The following is a 15,142-nucleotide window of genomic DNA, read 5'->3' as shown; positions in this document are numbered from 1 at the left end:
ATTTCCAAATTAGATTCTGCAGTGTATTAGCTACACATATTAACATTTTACCAGAAAAAGCAACAAGTAAGACTAGAGTAACGTAATGACTGAGTTCTTCCATAAATGCATCTTATGTACATAATACGTCGAAAAATCCCTAAGAAGCATCATTGGTGTTCTGTCTTACCATTGCAAGTTTATCTTGTAGTTCTCTGTGAGTTTTTTCATTCTCCCGTAGTCTCTCCAACAGATCTTTAATTACCTCCTTCTTTTCCTCAATCTTCTCATTCATTTGCTTGTTTGTGGAGATATACTCCCTTTCTAATCTGGAAAGTTTCAGCATTAAAACATTTATTCATTTATTAATCAAAAATACTTTTGACAGCTATACTATATACTTTTAAACATAACCAATAGATGTGACACATCTGATGTTTATACACTGTAGGACTTCTGAAGTTGCATATTATATTTTTCAATGGAAAGAAGTTGTTTTCCTTTCAAGAAGAACTTTTTCACTAAGTGGTATGTTTTCCAGTTACTGATACTTTTACTAGTCATAAATTTATTCAGTTATTTTAATATGCCCTTCAAATTATATGTAATAAACAGAATTCATTAAATTTTAATTAACATAGCAGCTCTCTTCAGAAATACCATGTCAAGTCTTACGTAATCAACTCTGTTTTCAAATACAAAGCTTCCTCCTAATATTTCCTAATAGCTGACCATATTCTACTCGCAATGGCATGCCTTCAGAGTTTTCCACCAGCAGACTCTTGGAGCTTCAAGGAACCTACCAGAACTCTCTCTCTCTCATGATATCCAGGAAACAAACATATATAGAGACTGGTTGGCTAAACAACTCATGAAAGTTGCAGGACTAAACAGTTCGCAGGAGACAGAAGTGACAAGTCAAATCCTGGGAGGAATTTAGAACAATTGCCAGACACATCTGTACTGTGTCAGAGAAGCCAAAACGCACTTTGATTTGATGTTTGTAAAGGATGACCAAAACAAGAAGAGATTTTACCACCATGCTGTGGTAGGAAAAACAAACGTGGGCCTGTTTTCTGTACAGGTCAGGTAATTCATCAACATGCTCAATGCCTTCTTTGCCTCAGACTTCACCAACAAGGTTTCCTAAGCCTCTGTCATTAAGAAAGAGAACGGCTAAATGCAAACAAGAATTGACTGAGCAATTACTTATGAAGACAGAACCCACAGAAACAGAAGAGATAGGCTTATCTACACTCAAAGGTGCTGACAGAGCTAGACCATCACAGAAAGGCTTCTTGCTATCATCTCTGAAATACTGAGATCAGAGAGGTCCTGGCACACCTATAGCAAAGAAGGACAAAAGAACAAACCATTGGATTACAGACCAGTTAGCCTTGTCTCAGGAAGATCAGAGAGCAATTACTCTTAGAACAAGCTTCTGGGCTCATGAAAGTCAGACAGATGACTGGGGAAAAAATCAGAGGATTTATTAAGATTAAATCATGTCTCAACCACAGTTACCTGTAACAGAACAAGATTTGTGGACAAAAGGAAAGCAGTGAATAACATGTAATTCAGCTTCAGCAAAGCTTCTGACACTGTTACACAGCACTGTTACAGGCAAATTAGAACTTCATTGTCTTGATACATGGACTAACATGTAGATTTAAAAAAAAAAAAAAAAGGCTAGATAGTAAAGTTCAGATGGCAGTTGGGGGTAACTACTGTAGGATACTACAGAATTCTATACTAGAATCTGATTGACATCTTTATCAATCACATGGATTAGGACAAGAGTGCAATTGGATGGAAAGAGGTCACAACACAACAAAATTTATATGCTCAAGCAAAGAACATACACAGACATGAGGTACACCCTAGCATGAAGCTTCTGAAATACAACACTGACAAATGCAACGTCCAGGGTTTAGGAAGGAAGAGCCCCTTTGAAGCAATACAGCTGGTGACCAGCTGGAGAGCAGCTCTACTCAAAAATAACCAGGTAGACAGCAAGTTAGCCACAAATAACTGAAACATGGTGGGATCACTTTTATGACCGGAATGTTGCAGTGGCTATAAGCTCTTCAGAATGGATAAGTAAGGAACAAGAGGCAGCGGGGTGACTTTGTATGTTATGAAACATTTTGACGTTGTGAAGTCAATGTTGGTAAAGATACAGTCAAGGCCCTATGGGTAAGGATCAGAGGAAAGCCAAAAAGGTTGATATCCTGGGGAGAGTTTGTTGCAGACCATCCAACCAGAATGAAATGGCAAATTAAGCATTCTACAAGCTGCCAGTGGAAATCACACAGTCATTAGCCCTTGTTCTCATAGAAAACTTCAGCTTGCCAGATACTTGCTGGAAATACAATAGCACAGAAAAGAGAAAACCTAGGAGGTTCCTGAAGTGTGTGGAAGATAGCTTCCTAACACATCTGGTAGGACAGCCAGGAAGGTGCTCTGCTAGATCTGCTATTTACAGAGAAGGACTGATGGGAGACACGGTGGTCTGAAGCTGCCTCTGACATAGTAACCACAAAATGATAAAGTTCTTGATGAAGTCAGGAGGGGCATCAGAAAAACTGCTATCTTCCAGACTTCCAGAGGGCGGATCTTGGAGTTTTTAGGACATTAGTAGGCAGAGTCCCGTAGGATACAGTTCTGAAGGACAAAGTGACCGTGAAGGCTGGACATTTCTCAGGAAAGAAGTCTTAAAGGTGCAGGAGCAGACCATCTCTGGTGTACCTTACGACAAGCAACAGAGAAGAGGACCAGAGAAGAGCTTTTGCTGAAACTTAGGGGAAAAAAACAGAGCTTACCACCTTTGAAAGGAGAGGAATGCGAAGGAAGTTGCCTGAAGTTGCAGAGGGAAAATTAGAAAGGCAGGAACCCAGCAAAAACTTAATCTGATCACCATTCTTGACTTCACCAGACTCCCTCATTTTCTAGCTGATTTTGGTTTCAAGTTTTTTAGTTTTATTTGGGGGGGAGATTCTTTTGAAGTTAATTATTGAAGTGAATAGAATTGTTTTTACAAATACATTAACAGCTAAAAGGAGCCCAGGAGAATATACATCCTTTATTGGATGCAACGGGGAGCATTACTACCAAGGACAAGGAGAAGGCTGAGTACTCAATGCTATCTTTGCTTCTATCTTTAGCAGTCAATAGGGTACTGAGTTCTCTGAGCTTGAAGACAGAGATGGGGAACAGAATAAACATATTACAATTCAGGAGAGAACAGCTACGATCTACACTGTCACATGTCCATGGACCCAGACTGGACCTACATAAGCTAGCAGAAATGCTCACCAAGCCACTTTCCATTATTTATCAACAATCTCGGTCAGGTGGGAAGCTCTCAGACAACTGGATGAAGCCACGTTGCATAACAGTCAACAAGACCAAGTGCTGGGTCCTGCACTTTGGTCACAACAAATCTACAAAATGCTAGAGACATGAGGCAGAGTACAGGCCATATGACGTTAGGAAACTTGGTATGTTCAGCTTGGAGAAGGGTGAATAACAGACCCCGCAGTACCTTTAGGTCACCAAGGAGACTGAGCCAGCCTCTTCACAACAAAGTATAGGACAAGAGAGAACAGTCACAAATTGAATCGGGAAAGATTCAGACTATGAGAAGCTTTCTTCCACCATGACAGTCAATAAGAGGATCAGGCTCCCAGAAAGCTTGTGCAGTCATCATTCTTGGGGATCTTGAAGATCTACTGGACAAAGCCCTGAGTAATCTGATCTCAAAGCTGACTCTGGCAAAAGTAGAATGTTGAATTAAAGATCTTCTACAATCCCTTCCAGCTTAAATTATTCTATGGCATCATTTTTAACAGTGGCAACATCCCTTGTCTGTCTTCATTTTATTTTCTCTTTTCATTATTCTTTCATTAGAACTGCTAGTAACCCAAAGGGCTCTAATTTTTCCCAGTTTTTAAATAAATATTGTCACTTCCTGGCTTTGAATTAAATAAATCTTACAGATTTAACCCACATATAAAGATAAAACATACCTTTTAGCTGAAGGAATACTTTATCATTCCTCCTAATGCCTATGTCTTTCTGCTCCAGCCCAGCTGACATATTCTTTTTCTCTTAGATGTAGATGTTTACTTCTTATTCTTAAAGCATTTGCCTATTTCAGTTATCGAATGTCACTCCTATTCTTATAGCTTTCAGAAGCACAGTAAGAGAAGTTCCAATTTATTCTGCATCATGTCCTCACTCTTCAAGAAAAGTAAATTAACATGAAGAACCAGATCTCTTCTTACTTACAATTTACATAGTGCTACTGGGTTCAGAGCTAATTAATAAATTATGCAACCCAGAAAAGTCTGTATGCTTGGAATCAGCACTGATCTTTTTCTCAGAAAATCAGTTCTCACAGCTTTGTATAGCTTCCACTTATCCCACATCAAATCCAGCTAAAAAGACATACAAGTATTCTAGCACAATAAATGAAAGTCCCCAACAATTTCCAAAGACTGAAAGACAATCCTGGAGGACCCCTCCAGGCAAAGCAAAAATATGTTAGGATGCCAAATCGTGGCTTAAAAGAAAATGAAAAGCTCCTCATCTTAAATTCAAGGACCACACCCTTCAAAGGTAAGTAGATCAAAGGTTCTTCTATTCTATCTGAAGGGATCCAGTGAAAGTAATCACTGATACTCACCAGTATAACTGATAATTGTATGCTTCAACACATAAAAAAAGCAGGGTAGACTGAAGAGACATTCATGCCCATTACATGCAAGTATCTAAAAGGAACTGAGCATACTGATAGTCCAATTGAGGTAAATTTTGACCTACCTTTACAGACTGAGTTCAGAAAGACAGTACTCTAAGAATAGGCAGTTTCTGTTTCTTAAGCCTTTATTAAGACTACCAACTTTCACAGAGAAGTTAGTATTCTCTCATACAGACATGAGCTGCTCATATAGTACAAAGGCAAGTTTTTAAGCTTGGATAGAAACAATAGGGGAGTAATTCCTGAAGTTTCTAGGAGGAATGATAAATTGTACCTAAAGATTGCTGGAAGGCTAATGGCTCCTTGACCGATTACAGAAAGTTATGGTATGTGGCCATATTGAAAACAGGAAAAGATTTTCTAGACTGAAAATGACTTCAGCTTAATAGACATTAGCCAAGAAAACTCAAAGCCCCGTATTTCATTTGATGATGCTGAACTTAGCTGGTCTAGCCTCAAATACAGGGATGGACCTTGGAATAGTCAGTTTCGGAATCACACAGAACCACAGAATGTCAGGGATTGGAAGGCACCTCCGAAGATCATCTAGTCCAATCCCCTTGCCGGAGCAGCAACGCCTAGATGAGACCACACAGGAATGCATTCAGGTGGGTTTTGAATATCTCCAGAGAAGGAGACCCCACAGTCTCTCTGTGCAGTCTGCTCCAGTGTTCTGTTATCCTTATTGTGAAGAAGCTGTTTCTCATATTATGTGGAGCCTCCCACGTTCCAACTTGCACCCACTGCCCCTTGTCCTGTCATTGGATGTCATTGAGAAGAGTGGCATCCCCTTCACGACACTCACTCTTTCCATATTTACAAATATTAATGAGAACAAGCTAAAGAGACCCAGCTTCCTCAGCCTCTCCTCGTCTCCTTTAATCATCTTTGTGGCACTGCACTGGACTCTCTCAAGCAGTTTCCTGTCCTTCATCTGAGGGGACGAGAACTGGACTTTGGAAGGAAGAAACTGTCCAGGAATTAGCAGGGAAGGAAAAGATTTTATCTGTGAATTCATCTCCAAAAACATGAATTTTCTGTATTTTCTTCACCAACTGAACACGGAAACCTACTGGGGGAGAAAAATTCTGCGCAAGACAAGAAATTAGAACTTACATACATGATGAACACATGCATTGCAGGTCAGAAGTTGGATCAAAACAGCTCCTGATCCAACAGACTTCAAACAAAGCTGTTTTGAATATGAAGTAGATTTTTAAAATTTATTTTAAAAAAGTCATATTACTGGCACAGGCCTTCTTCACATCAAGAAAATGCAAAGAACTTGGTATTACCTTTATGCCAAATACACTGCTAACACAGAATTCATGTTTAGAGCAAAACAACAAGGCAGGACAAGCTTACAGTTAATTAAAAATCTCAAAATATACCCTGTCAGCTTCCCAGCTGTTTAAACTGCAATATTCCTGAATAATGACACTGGATTACTATCATAATGTATTTCATGCGTTCTCACCATTTTTACATGAAAATTATTTTCTTTTCTTTGAAGAAAAAGTTTGGGTTTTTTCTTTTTCTTTTTCTTTTTTTTTTTAATATGGCTTTTGTTTACCTAAATGCATAATCTCACTTTCAGACTTCTTTTGGCCTAACTTTGGTGAAGAGTTCCATTGTGTTAATAACACAGCAGATGTTTCAAATATGTTACTAAAAACATCTCTGAAACTACGTATATAAGAAAGGCCGAATTCAGTGCTCTAAAGTCCACAGAATTCTCTACCCAGAACACCATGGTAATCCATCAACTTAAGTTCTTCCAAACCTCTTCCTTCTCTAAATCTATCCTTTATTTTACTTACTGCTTAGCTACCTGTTTTACAACACCATTCTTCTTATGTTTTCTTATCCCAAGATATACTTGATTCAGCCAAGGAAGAAGATACAGTACTGTGCATCCTTCTATCTGCATGGTAAGTATAACACAGCCATTCTTCCAAGAACCATCTGTTACCACAGACAAAGCAGAATGTACCAAGCGGGAAAGGAATTCCAGTTAATTTTGTCTACTTTACACCTTTTCCTGTCCTATTCTTACCAAGTCAAAACTTTCTAAGTTTATTCAAAAGCAGAAAATGAAGATTATTCAGCAGAAATAATAAACAATTCCTAGATAGAAATCTTGAAGATCCACCTACTGCCATGAAAACTTCTCATCATAACACTGTATTTGTATAAAGAAAAAAATATTTTTAAACCCATTGTGTATGTTTTTCTACACTTCTCCCAAATGCTACAAGACCCTATCATAACTATTATTTTCAGTATTTTGCTTAGACAAATAACCTTCATAATAACCTCCACCTTCCCCTAACATGTATGCTTACTAGTATGGACCTGTTATTAATGGAACACCAGGTTTGAAGCCTTTTTTAGGTTTGACAAGGAGTGTAGGATGGTACTGTTTTCTACTGATAGGAAACTATATAACTGTTAGTGCTAATCCAGCTTCCTACAGCCAATTTTCAATGGATATAAAAGATAACTTACCTATTGACTTTTTCCAAGTTCTCTTGGGCTTTCTGTTTTTCTCTCTCATATGCATTTTCTACCTCTTTGAATTCCTTCCTGATCATCTCTAAGTCTGAAAGAGCTTCTGCCTGGCTGACTTTTTCCATTTGTAAAGCTCCTTCAAGTTCTCGAATTCTCATCTACCAAGTGATCAGAAAACAATGAAAGCAAGTTAGAAAAAAGTATCATGGTATTTAACGCTGTTCCATTTTCTGCTTTAAGGACAATTATATTCCATTAAATCTGTCTTACTGCATTTTGAGAAAAAGCAATGAATATATGCAGAAATGTATAAATAGTTTATCTCTGAACAGTAAGTTGAAAAAAATGCCTTTTAATGTTCTTAGGGGTGTATGACTTTTTCACCTTTTAGGTTTTAGGCACAGTTTTTCAGGGGAATTCTATTGTTTAAGTTTGATACATGGTTGCAAAGACTACAATTATTACTTTTGCTAAGAGGAAACCATACTTGAAAAGTCCACATATTCAAAAAGAGAAGAAAACTGTACCAGCTGCTTATTTATAAAAGTGTCTAATTTTATGGAACACTGCCCTCTCAGTTCCACTGAATGATGAAGTAGACGAAGAAAACGAAGAAAAGCAAATCTCTACTTTTTACTACCTTAATGGTACCCTTAAATAAATAAATAAATAAATAAGAGCATTTTCACAAAGAAGATCATTAAAATAAGGAAAAAAACTAACTCAAAAACAGCATCATTTATTTTTGTTGCTCAGGAAATAAAAAGGAAGAATACAAATTTTACTGACTAAGTTTGTAAAATTTACATTGTAAAGTCTTGTATTATAAGAATATTAAAGTAGTGGTGTTTTTTTTTTTGTTTTTTTTTTTTTGCTTGCCTTCTAAAGTAAGCTGTAATTGCCTCATTTGGTCAAACATTATGTGATCATAGACTCATAAAACAGCTTGGGTTGGAAAGAACCTTGAATATCACCTGCCATGGGCAAGGACAGCTCCCACAAGATCAGGCTGCTCACGACCTTATCTTCTCCAGATTGAACAAGGTGTAGTGGTCCAGCCCTCAGATCATCTTTGTTGCCCTTCTTTGGACACACTCCAACAGCCCCACCTGTGGTCAACAGCCATTGACCACAACCCTCTGGCTACAACAATCCAATCAATTATTTATCCACTGAATAATCAACCTTTCAAATCCTTATTTCTCCAATTTAGAGAAAAGACTGTGGTATGGGACCACATCAAAAGCCTTATACAAATCCAGGGAGATAGTATCAGTTGCCCTTCCTGTGTCCATCAACACCATTACTTCACTGTAGAAAGTCACCAGGTTGGGAAGGTGCTTGGTGAAGCTGTGTTGGTGCCTCAGATCATCTCATCTTTCACGTGCCTTAACATAGCTTCTAGGAGAATCTGTTTTGCAACCACCCCAGGCATAGAAGTGATCGGCCTTGGATTCCCCAGGTCTTCATTTCCCAATTCTCTTTGGGGACTTCACCTGACAGCCGTGACTTCTCAAATATGGTGAAGACTTGCTTCGCAACCACATAAGATAGCTCTTTCAGGAACTGAGATGTGTGTCCATATGGGAACTGCTGAATCACAGCCTGAACCTCTGACTGACAACCTGAGGCGAGCAATGAGTCAGGTCTGGGAGCACAGGTGAAGACAATTCTCCTGTGCTACTGGAAGGGGGGGAGCCTGGCTCCACCTTTCCTAGACCCCATTTAAGAACTGACTAGCACTGAGGAAGGATCTCACTTGGAGACTGCTCCTCTTAGAGTCTTCTCAGTGATCTCAGGACAAGGGTAAACTTTGCATCTGTTCTTCTTTAGCATGATAACCTGTTTAGCCTAACTTTCCTGTATATTTCTTAATTATAGCATCCATATATTCATTGAATACACAGTGTTGTAAGGTTCCATAGACTTATACACATTCACATTCAACAGGTTGTTTCAGACTTGCAGACTTTGTTTACAGCGGCCTGCAGTAAACTGCAACCACAAGATGTTTATTGGTCTGATCCCTGATTTTTTTTTTTTATTTTTATTTTTAATTTTTCTACTCACAAGCTTTCAACCTGATTATGACTATTTTTCAGAGGCAACACCCCTACCCATCCTTCTCTTGGAAAGAGTCCAGCGGAGGGCCACGAAGATGGTGAAGGGCCTGGAGCATCTCTGCTATGAGGAAAGGCTGAGTGAACTGGGTCTGTTCAGCCTTGAGAAAAGAAGACTGAGAGGGGACCTGATCCAGGTCTATAAATATCTAAGGTGTGGGGGGCAGAATGGTGAGGCCGGACTCTTTTCAGTGGTGAGTGGAGACAGGACAAGGGGGAATGGCCAGAAACTGGAGCATAGGAAGTTCTGCACAAACATGCGCAAGAACTTCTTTACAGTGAGGTGACGGAGCACTGGAACAGGCTGCCCAGGGAGGTGGTGGAGTCTCCTTCTCTGGAGATGTTCAAGACCTGCCTGGATGCCTACCTGTGCTACCTGGTGTAGGGAACCTGCTTTGGCAGGGGGGTTGGACTCGATGATCTCTGGAGGTCCCTTCCAACCCCTACAATTCTGTGATTCTGTGATTCTGTGATTCCCTGCCCATCTCTTTTGAACAGATTGCAGATCTTAATTGTCTTGCTCCAGTTGTGCAATTATTAACTGCTATCATGAAAACGTGATGGTAAGTCATATTGTTCTAACTGCATGATGGTTTCCAACTCCTTCAGCTTATGCTCATGCTGCATGCAATGGTGTTGAAGAACTTCAGCTGGTCTACCAGCCTTGCTACCTTCTTCAAAGAGCTCTCTCAAGCTCCTCTGGGACAAATCTGAGATCTTTCCCTACTGCTTCCTAAAATGCCAGTATTTCCCAGCTCTTCTCAGTCATATAGATATCCATTACTAAAAATGCAAAGATTTAATATTCAAGTATATATATTACATTTTCTCATATAATTAACCTTTAGTGGTAGTTGCTGATACTGTAATGTTGTTTAAAGGTGAAATCTACTTTGAACAACAATATTTGAAACAGCAGTTTCAGTGTGCATTTATTCAGTACTCATTCCTATAGAAGTCAGATGCATATACTGCATATCCAAATAGTCCCAGTAAATTTCTAGTCAAAAGACATAGGACAGGATATTTATATGGTACCATGGTGTTTAGCTCTAATTAAATATTTCTTTTTCCTACACTATTTAAATACTAGGAGAAGTTACACTCTTATTCTTACAAATCTGAATAAATTATTAATATTTTTTAAAAATTGAAAAGAATATTCCCTGAGAAACAAGTATTTTTCTGATCTTCCCTTTATGTATTACAGTTTTGAAATTTAAATGCAAAAAAAAAAAAAAAAAAAAAATCCAGTGTTCTTACTGAAGCATCTAGAAGACTGCAACTTTATAACTTCAGGAACTCGTTTGATATAAAGCTCCACAAAATATTTAACAAAAAGTTTACCTGGGTGATTTCCAAACTGAATTTAGATTTCAAATGTGCTGCTCTTTCTTCTTCAATGCTTTCTTCCAATTGCTTTATTCTGTCTGTTGCTGCCTAGAAGTACATTTTGAAGAAATTTAAGTTCAGACAGATCGTAAACATAACATACAGATTCTTCTTATAACTCAGTATTTTAGGATTCTGTACACCACTCCAGTATATCTGACTTGCACAGGAAACTATGATTATCCAAGAAATGATCTAAGAAACACATATCAAAATAATTTTTGCAGAGCTAAAATATGACATGATTTTCTATTCTGTTAAGTAAATTGATTTAGCATTATGTTATCACTGCATTGTTTCAGAACTAAAAAAACTGTGGCTGGAATCAAAAAGTGAGAAGACTGAGCTCAAATTTTCTATTGATTACCATAGTATTTGCTTTTACCAAGGTTGTAACCTGAGGCAACACAACTCCAGCCTACATTTTCCAGAAAACAATGAAATAACAATAGAGTATCTATAAATTTAGTAATGAGATGACAAAGTATTGAGAAGACTGAGAATTCCATAAATACATACTGTTTTTAGCATGTAATTTCCAATTAAAATGCCAAGAATACACTGCTTAGCAGGCCTAAATCAATGAGATTCACTATGCCAAAGAACTTTAAGAATACTGTTTCAAAGAGCTAAAACAATATTTGTATTGACTTCTAACTATTCTGCTGGTTTTGTCTAGAAAAATGTCAGGAAGTGTACAATATTTTAACGAATATCCTGACTAATCAAATCAGTCACAATGCATTACAGAACAGAGTATCTGTATATGCAAGCACAGTTTAAGCAACATGGGATTGTCTGAATTTGACTGTCCATTCTTCCAACATTTCAAGAATGCCAATGACTATGCTAGAAATCTGTTCTAAAATCTGGATTGGCCACAAGATGTTAAAAAGACAGGCTACTTCCTTACTTAGTTTTTTTGGGATAGCAACAGGGTTTTTTTAACATAAGAGCATTTCAGGTTGCATAAATACAATCAAAATTCTTGATTTTGGAAATGTAAAATCAGTGAGACTGCATCTTGGTTGCAAGCATTTAAGAGAAGAAACTTTAACAGATGTTAGAACAAAGGTTCTTGACAATAAATGTAATGCTCGTTTGTATAATCTCTCTCTCACATAAACAAACAGAAAAAGGAAAAATTTTCAATACAGATGTTTGTCAGAAGCATACCAAAGAGAAAAGCAGAAAAAGCACAGAGCTTACCAAACCTACTCCACAGTAAGATATGTCAGAAGGCCTGAACTCTTTCTCAGAAGTCTTATGTTTAACATAATCAAAGAAAAAAATCCTGCACAAACTCTCCTCCTATGCTTCCATATTTCTAAGACTATCCTCAAAATTTTAAGTACTGATTCAGTCTTAAAGTCTTATTCCTTCCAAACATCAGCTTTAATGCAAAATTAACAAACTATCACCTGGATCATTTTGTAACGACCTCCTTAGCATCCTTCAACAGATAACAGCTTCCAAAAGGATGGTTTTACAAACAAATACTGCCCTGCCAGCCTAGTAAAAGTAGTCCATGAACAAAAAATGTTAAGATGGATTTCATGTTTTTTTGTAGTAGTAGTAGTAGTAGTCAGCTTTAATAGAGCTTTATTTAACCTTGATTGGAAGAGTAAAGTGAAAGGTGAAGAAGGTACTTATCACGAGTTATGCATTTAGAACTACAACAGCTAAAAAAAACCTGAGAACTTCAACAGGAGCATTTCGCAATATAGACTCAAGTGCAAAAATTACCTTCCATCTTTGGCTATCTTGTACAAGCACCTATTTTTATACTGAACACTAGAATAAAAAAAATTGAAAAAAGTGACTGCAAGGTTTTAATTACTTACTAATTCATAAGCTCATTTGACTACTAATATCAGATTTTCTGAGAACTCTGTTCTCTGCCTTCGAATGAAGCAAGAAAATAACTTTCTGCTTTTTAAAAGACACCACAATCATTGATTTATTTCTGCAAACGAGTACCCTGGGGAACAAAGAGACAGTCCCGATAGATAAATAAAAATAGAGTAAGTAACAGCTTGATTGAGAGTACCTGAAAGAATGGAAGAAAATGGACCAATCTTATTCTCCAGAACAGATTCTATATGTAGTTCTTAACATAGAACTTGAAAACTAGAGCACATGTAAAGCTGACATGATGGACACTTAACTGCAAGGGCAAAAGGCATGGTCCAGAGGAAACTTAAACTGCCAGAAATACAGAAATTCATTTCTAAAAAATTCTGAAAGAAGTAAGAAGTGGCAACACATCACTCTTCTGCTGTCTGAGAGCAGTTCCATTTAAAAGGACATGTTTGCAGATGGTTAATCTGCTTCAGTTCTTACAAGTTACTGAAAAACTAACCTGTAGAACTAGCATGCCTACAACAGGAAGAACCAGGAAAACTAGTATTTAATTTGCAAGGTTAGGAACCTCAAATTCTCTTCTTGTTTTTGAAGTTCATCTTCTGTTTGACTTTTTAAAGTCTTGACTCATACCAATAATTTCTTACAACTTCAATTTTTAAAGCCTTGTTTAAATTAGCTTGCTGAAACTTCAGAAAACACAGACCTAAAGAGAGAACAAGTATGTCTTTTCTTTCAACATTAGTCACGATCAGGGAACAGGCAAAACCTACTACTACTTTCTTGGACTGCTAGTAGCCAAAGATGGTATTTGAACTACAATGTCCTCATGTCTTGAAAAATTCTTCAAGTAGACTTCAATCTTAGTTTACCAGTATAAGCAACTCTCTTGCACAAAATAATTTTGGAAACTTAAGAGCTTACAGAAAAAATACACCAGTAAACATGGGATGTAATGAAGATGTCCTCCTGTTTCTGAATATTCTGTTTCTAGGGTTCTTTTATTTGGTCACTGCAGCTTCTGGTTCACCATATGGGGCCTGAAGGGAGGTGTGCCTGCCTCTGGCAAGGGGGTTGCAATGAGATAATTTTCAGAGCCCCTTCCCACCCAAACCATTCAATGATATAACTACTATGGGGTGTTGAAAGGAGAGCTACAAGGATGGCGGAGGGTCTTGAGAGCAAGATGTATGAGGAGCAGCTGAGATCCCTTAGTTTGTTCAGCCTAGAGGAGACTAAGTGGGAACCTCATCATAGCCAACAGCTCTTTACAAGGGGAGGGGAAGGGCAGCACTGACCTCTGCTTTCTGGTGACAGAGACAGGATCTGGGGGAGCTGCATGGAGCTGTTAGGGAAGGGTCAGGACGGGAGTTAGGGAAAGGTTCTTCACCAAGACAGTGGTCAGGCACTGGAATAGGCTCCCCGGGACAGTGGCCACAGCAATGAGCCTGATGGAGTTCAAGAAGCTTTTGGAAAATGCTCTCAGACATACGGTTTGTTTTCTTAGGTAGTTCTGTGTCAAGCCAGGATTTGGACTTGACAATCATTGTGAGTTCCTTCCAACTTGGGATATTCTACAATTCCATATATTTAGTAAATTTAAACAAAGTGAGATGTCAGTAAGTCGGAAGAAAATTTGTGGGAAAACCAAAAACTGCAAGAGGTATTTAATCAGAAATTAGCATATAAGCCTGGCTAAACAACAGAAAGATTCATCAAATATCACATTTCAGTTAGAATACTATCTGGGATTGTTGTTCATGTAAGTATACATCAGCCACAGAAATGAGATCTGGATTCCAAACTGAGACTAAATAGGAAAAATTTAAAAAACTTCAAACACTTCATATAAATGTTTATTTTCCTTGTGATGTCTCACATAGGCTCTGCTAATCCTTATAAGCACTTCGCTCCATAATGCATACTGTTGTCATCCTGTAGCAGAGATAATGATCTACAGTGCACTCTGTGGGAGAAAGAAATGTCAGGGATGAGTCTAATCTGTAACACTACATTAAAAACTCCAGAACACAAACTGGGATGAAGAGAGGAGTTCCACATACCTTTCTGACAGACAGAAAGATGGAAACCTCATTTGAATCATGCAAAAGATAACAGTCAGTCTCCCTTTGTATTCAAAAACTTTACACAATGCCTGTATACCAAGCAGATGCATGAAAACAAATTCTAGAGAAAGCTTGCGGATCTCAGATATCCAGATTGCAGTTTTTTAGTTGATCATTAAACAGGAATATTTTTCATTTTAGCGTGGACTATTTCTTTTTAGTAATATATTGCTAGGACGGACTGAAATAAGTGGGTTCTCTGAAGCTTTTTTTCTTATGCAGCATTGGTAACATTGGTTATTCAGTAATATTCAGTAGTGACAGAGCTCACCTATCACGTCTGTTTTCACCTGACGTGCAGCATATCTGAAGACAGACAAGTACGGTACTACAGAACTCATGGAATTTCCATTCCAAAACATTCCAACAACAATTTCCATTTCCAAACA

At 37.9% G+C, this 15,142-nt stretch overlaps 1 protein-coding gene across 15 annotated transcripts in view; it reads right to left on the bottom strand.

Moving 5' to 3' along the window:
- The window catches only part of CCDC171 (coiled-coil domain containing 171), a 217,685-nt gene that overhangs the window by 175,424 nt on the left and 27,119 nt on the right, over nucleotides 1-15,142 (bottom strand). For all 15 annotated transcript variants that reach the window (XR_007373821.1, XR_007373820.1, XR_007373822.1 and 12 more), the window contains 3 exons: nucleotides 10,720-10,812; nucleotides 7,250-7,410; nucleotides 170-308 (listed from right to left, as the gene is read on the bottom strand). Coding sequence is in view for 9 of the 15 variants with exons in the window: in XM_048930579.1 (XP_048786536.1) it covers nucleotides 170-308; nucleotides 7,250-7,410; nucleotides 10,720-10,812 (393 nt within the window). In the remaining 6 variants the exon portion in view is untranslated. The remainder of the gene's footprint in view (nucleotides 1-169; nucleotides 309-7,249; nucleotides 7,411-10,719; nucleotides 10,813-15,142) is intronic.

The sequence above is a fragment of the Lagopus muta genome, chromosome Z (genome assembly GCF_023343835.1).
Source record: "Lagopus muta isolate bLagMut1 chromosome Z, bLagMut1 primary, whole genome shotgun sequence".
Classification (NCBI taxonomy): Eukaryota; Metazoa; Chordata; class Aves; order Galliformes; family Phasianidae; genus Lagopus; species Lagopus muta.
Note: the sequence above shows the minus strand (reverse complement) of the source record. Positions and strands in the feature narration are given on the sequence as shown.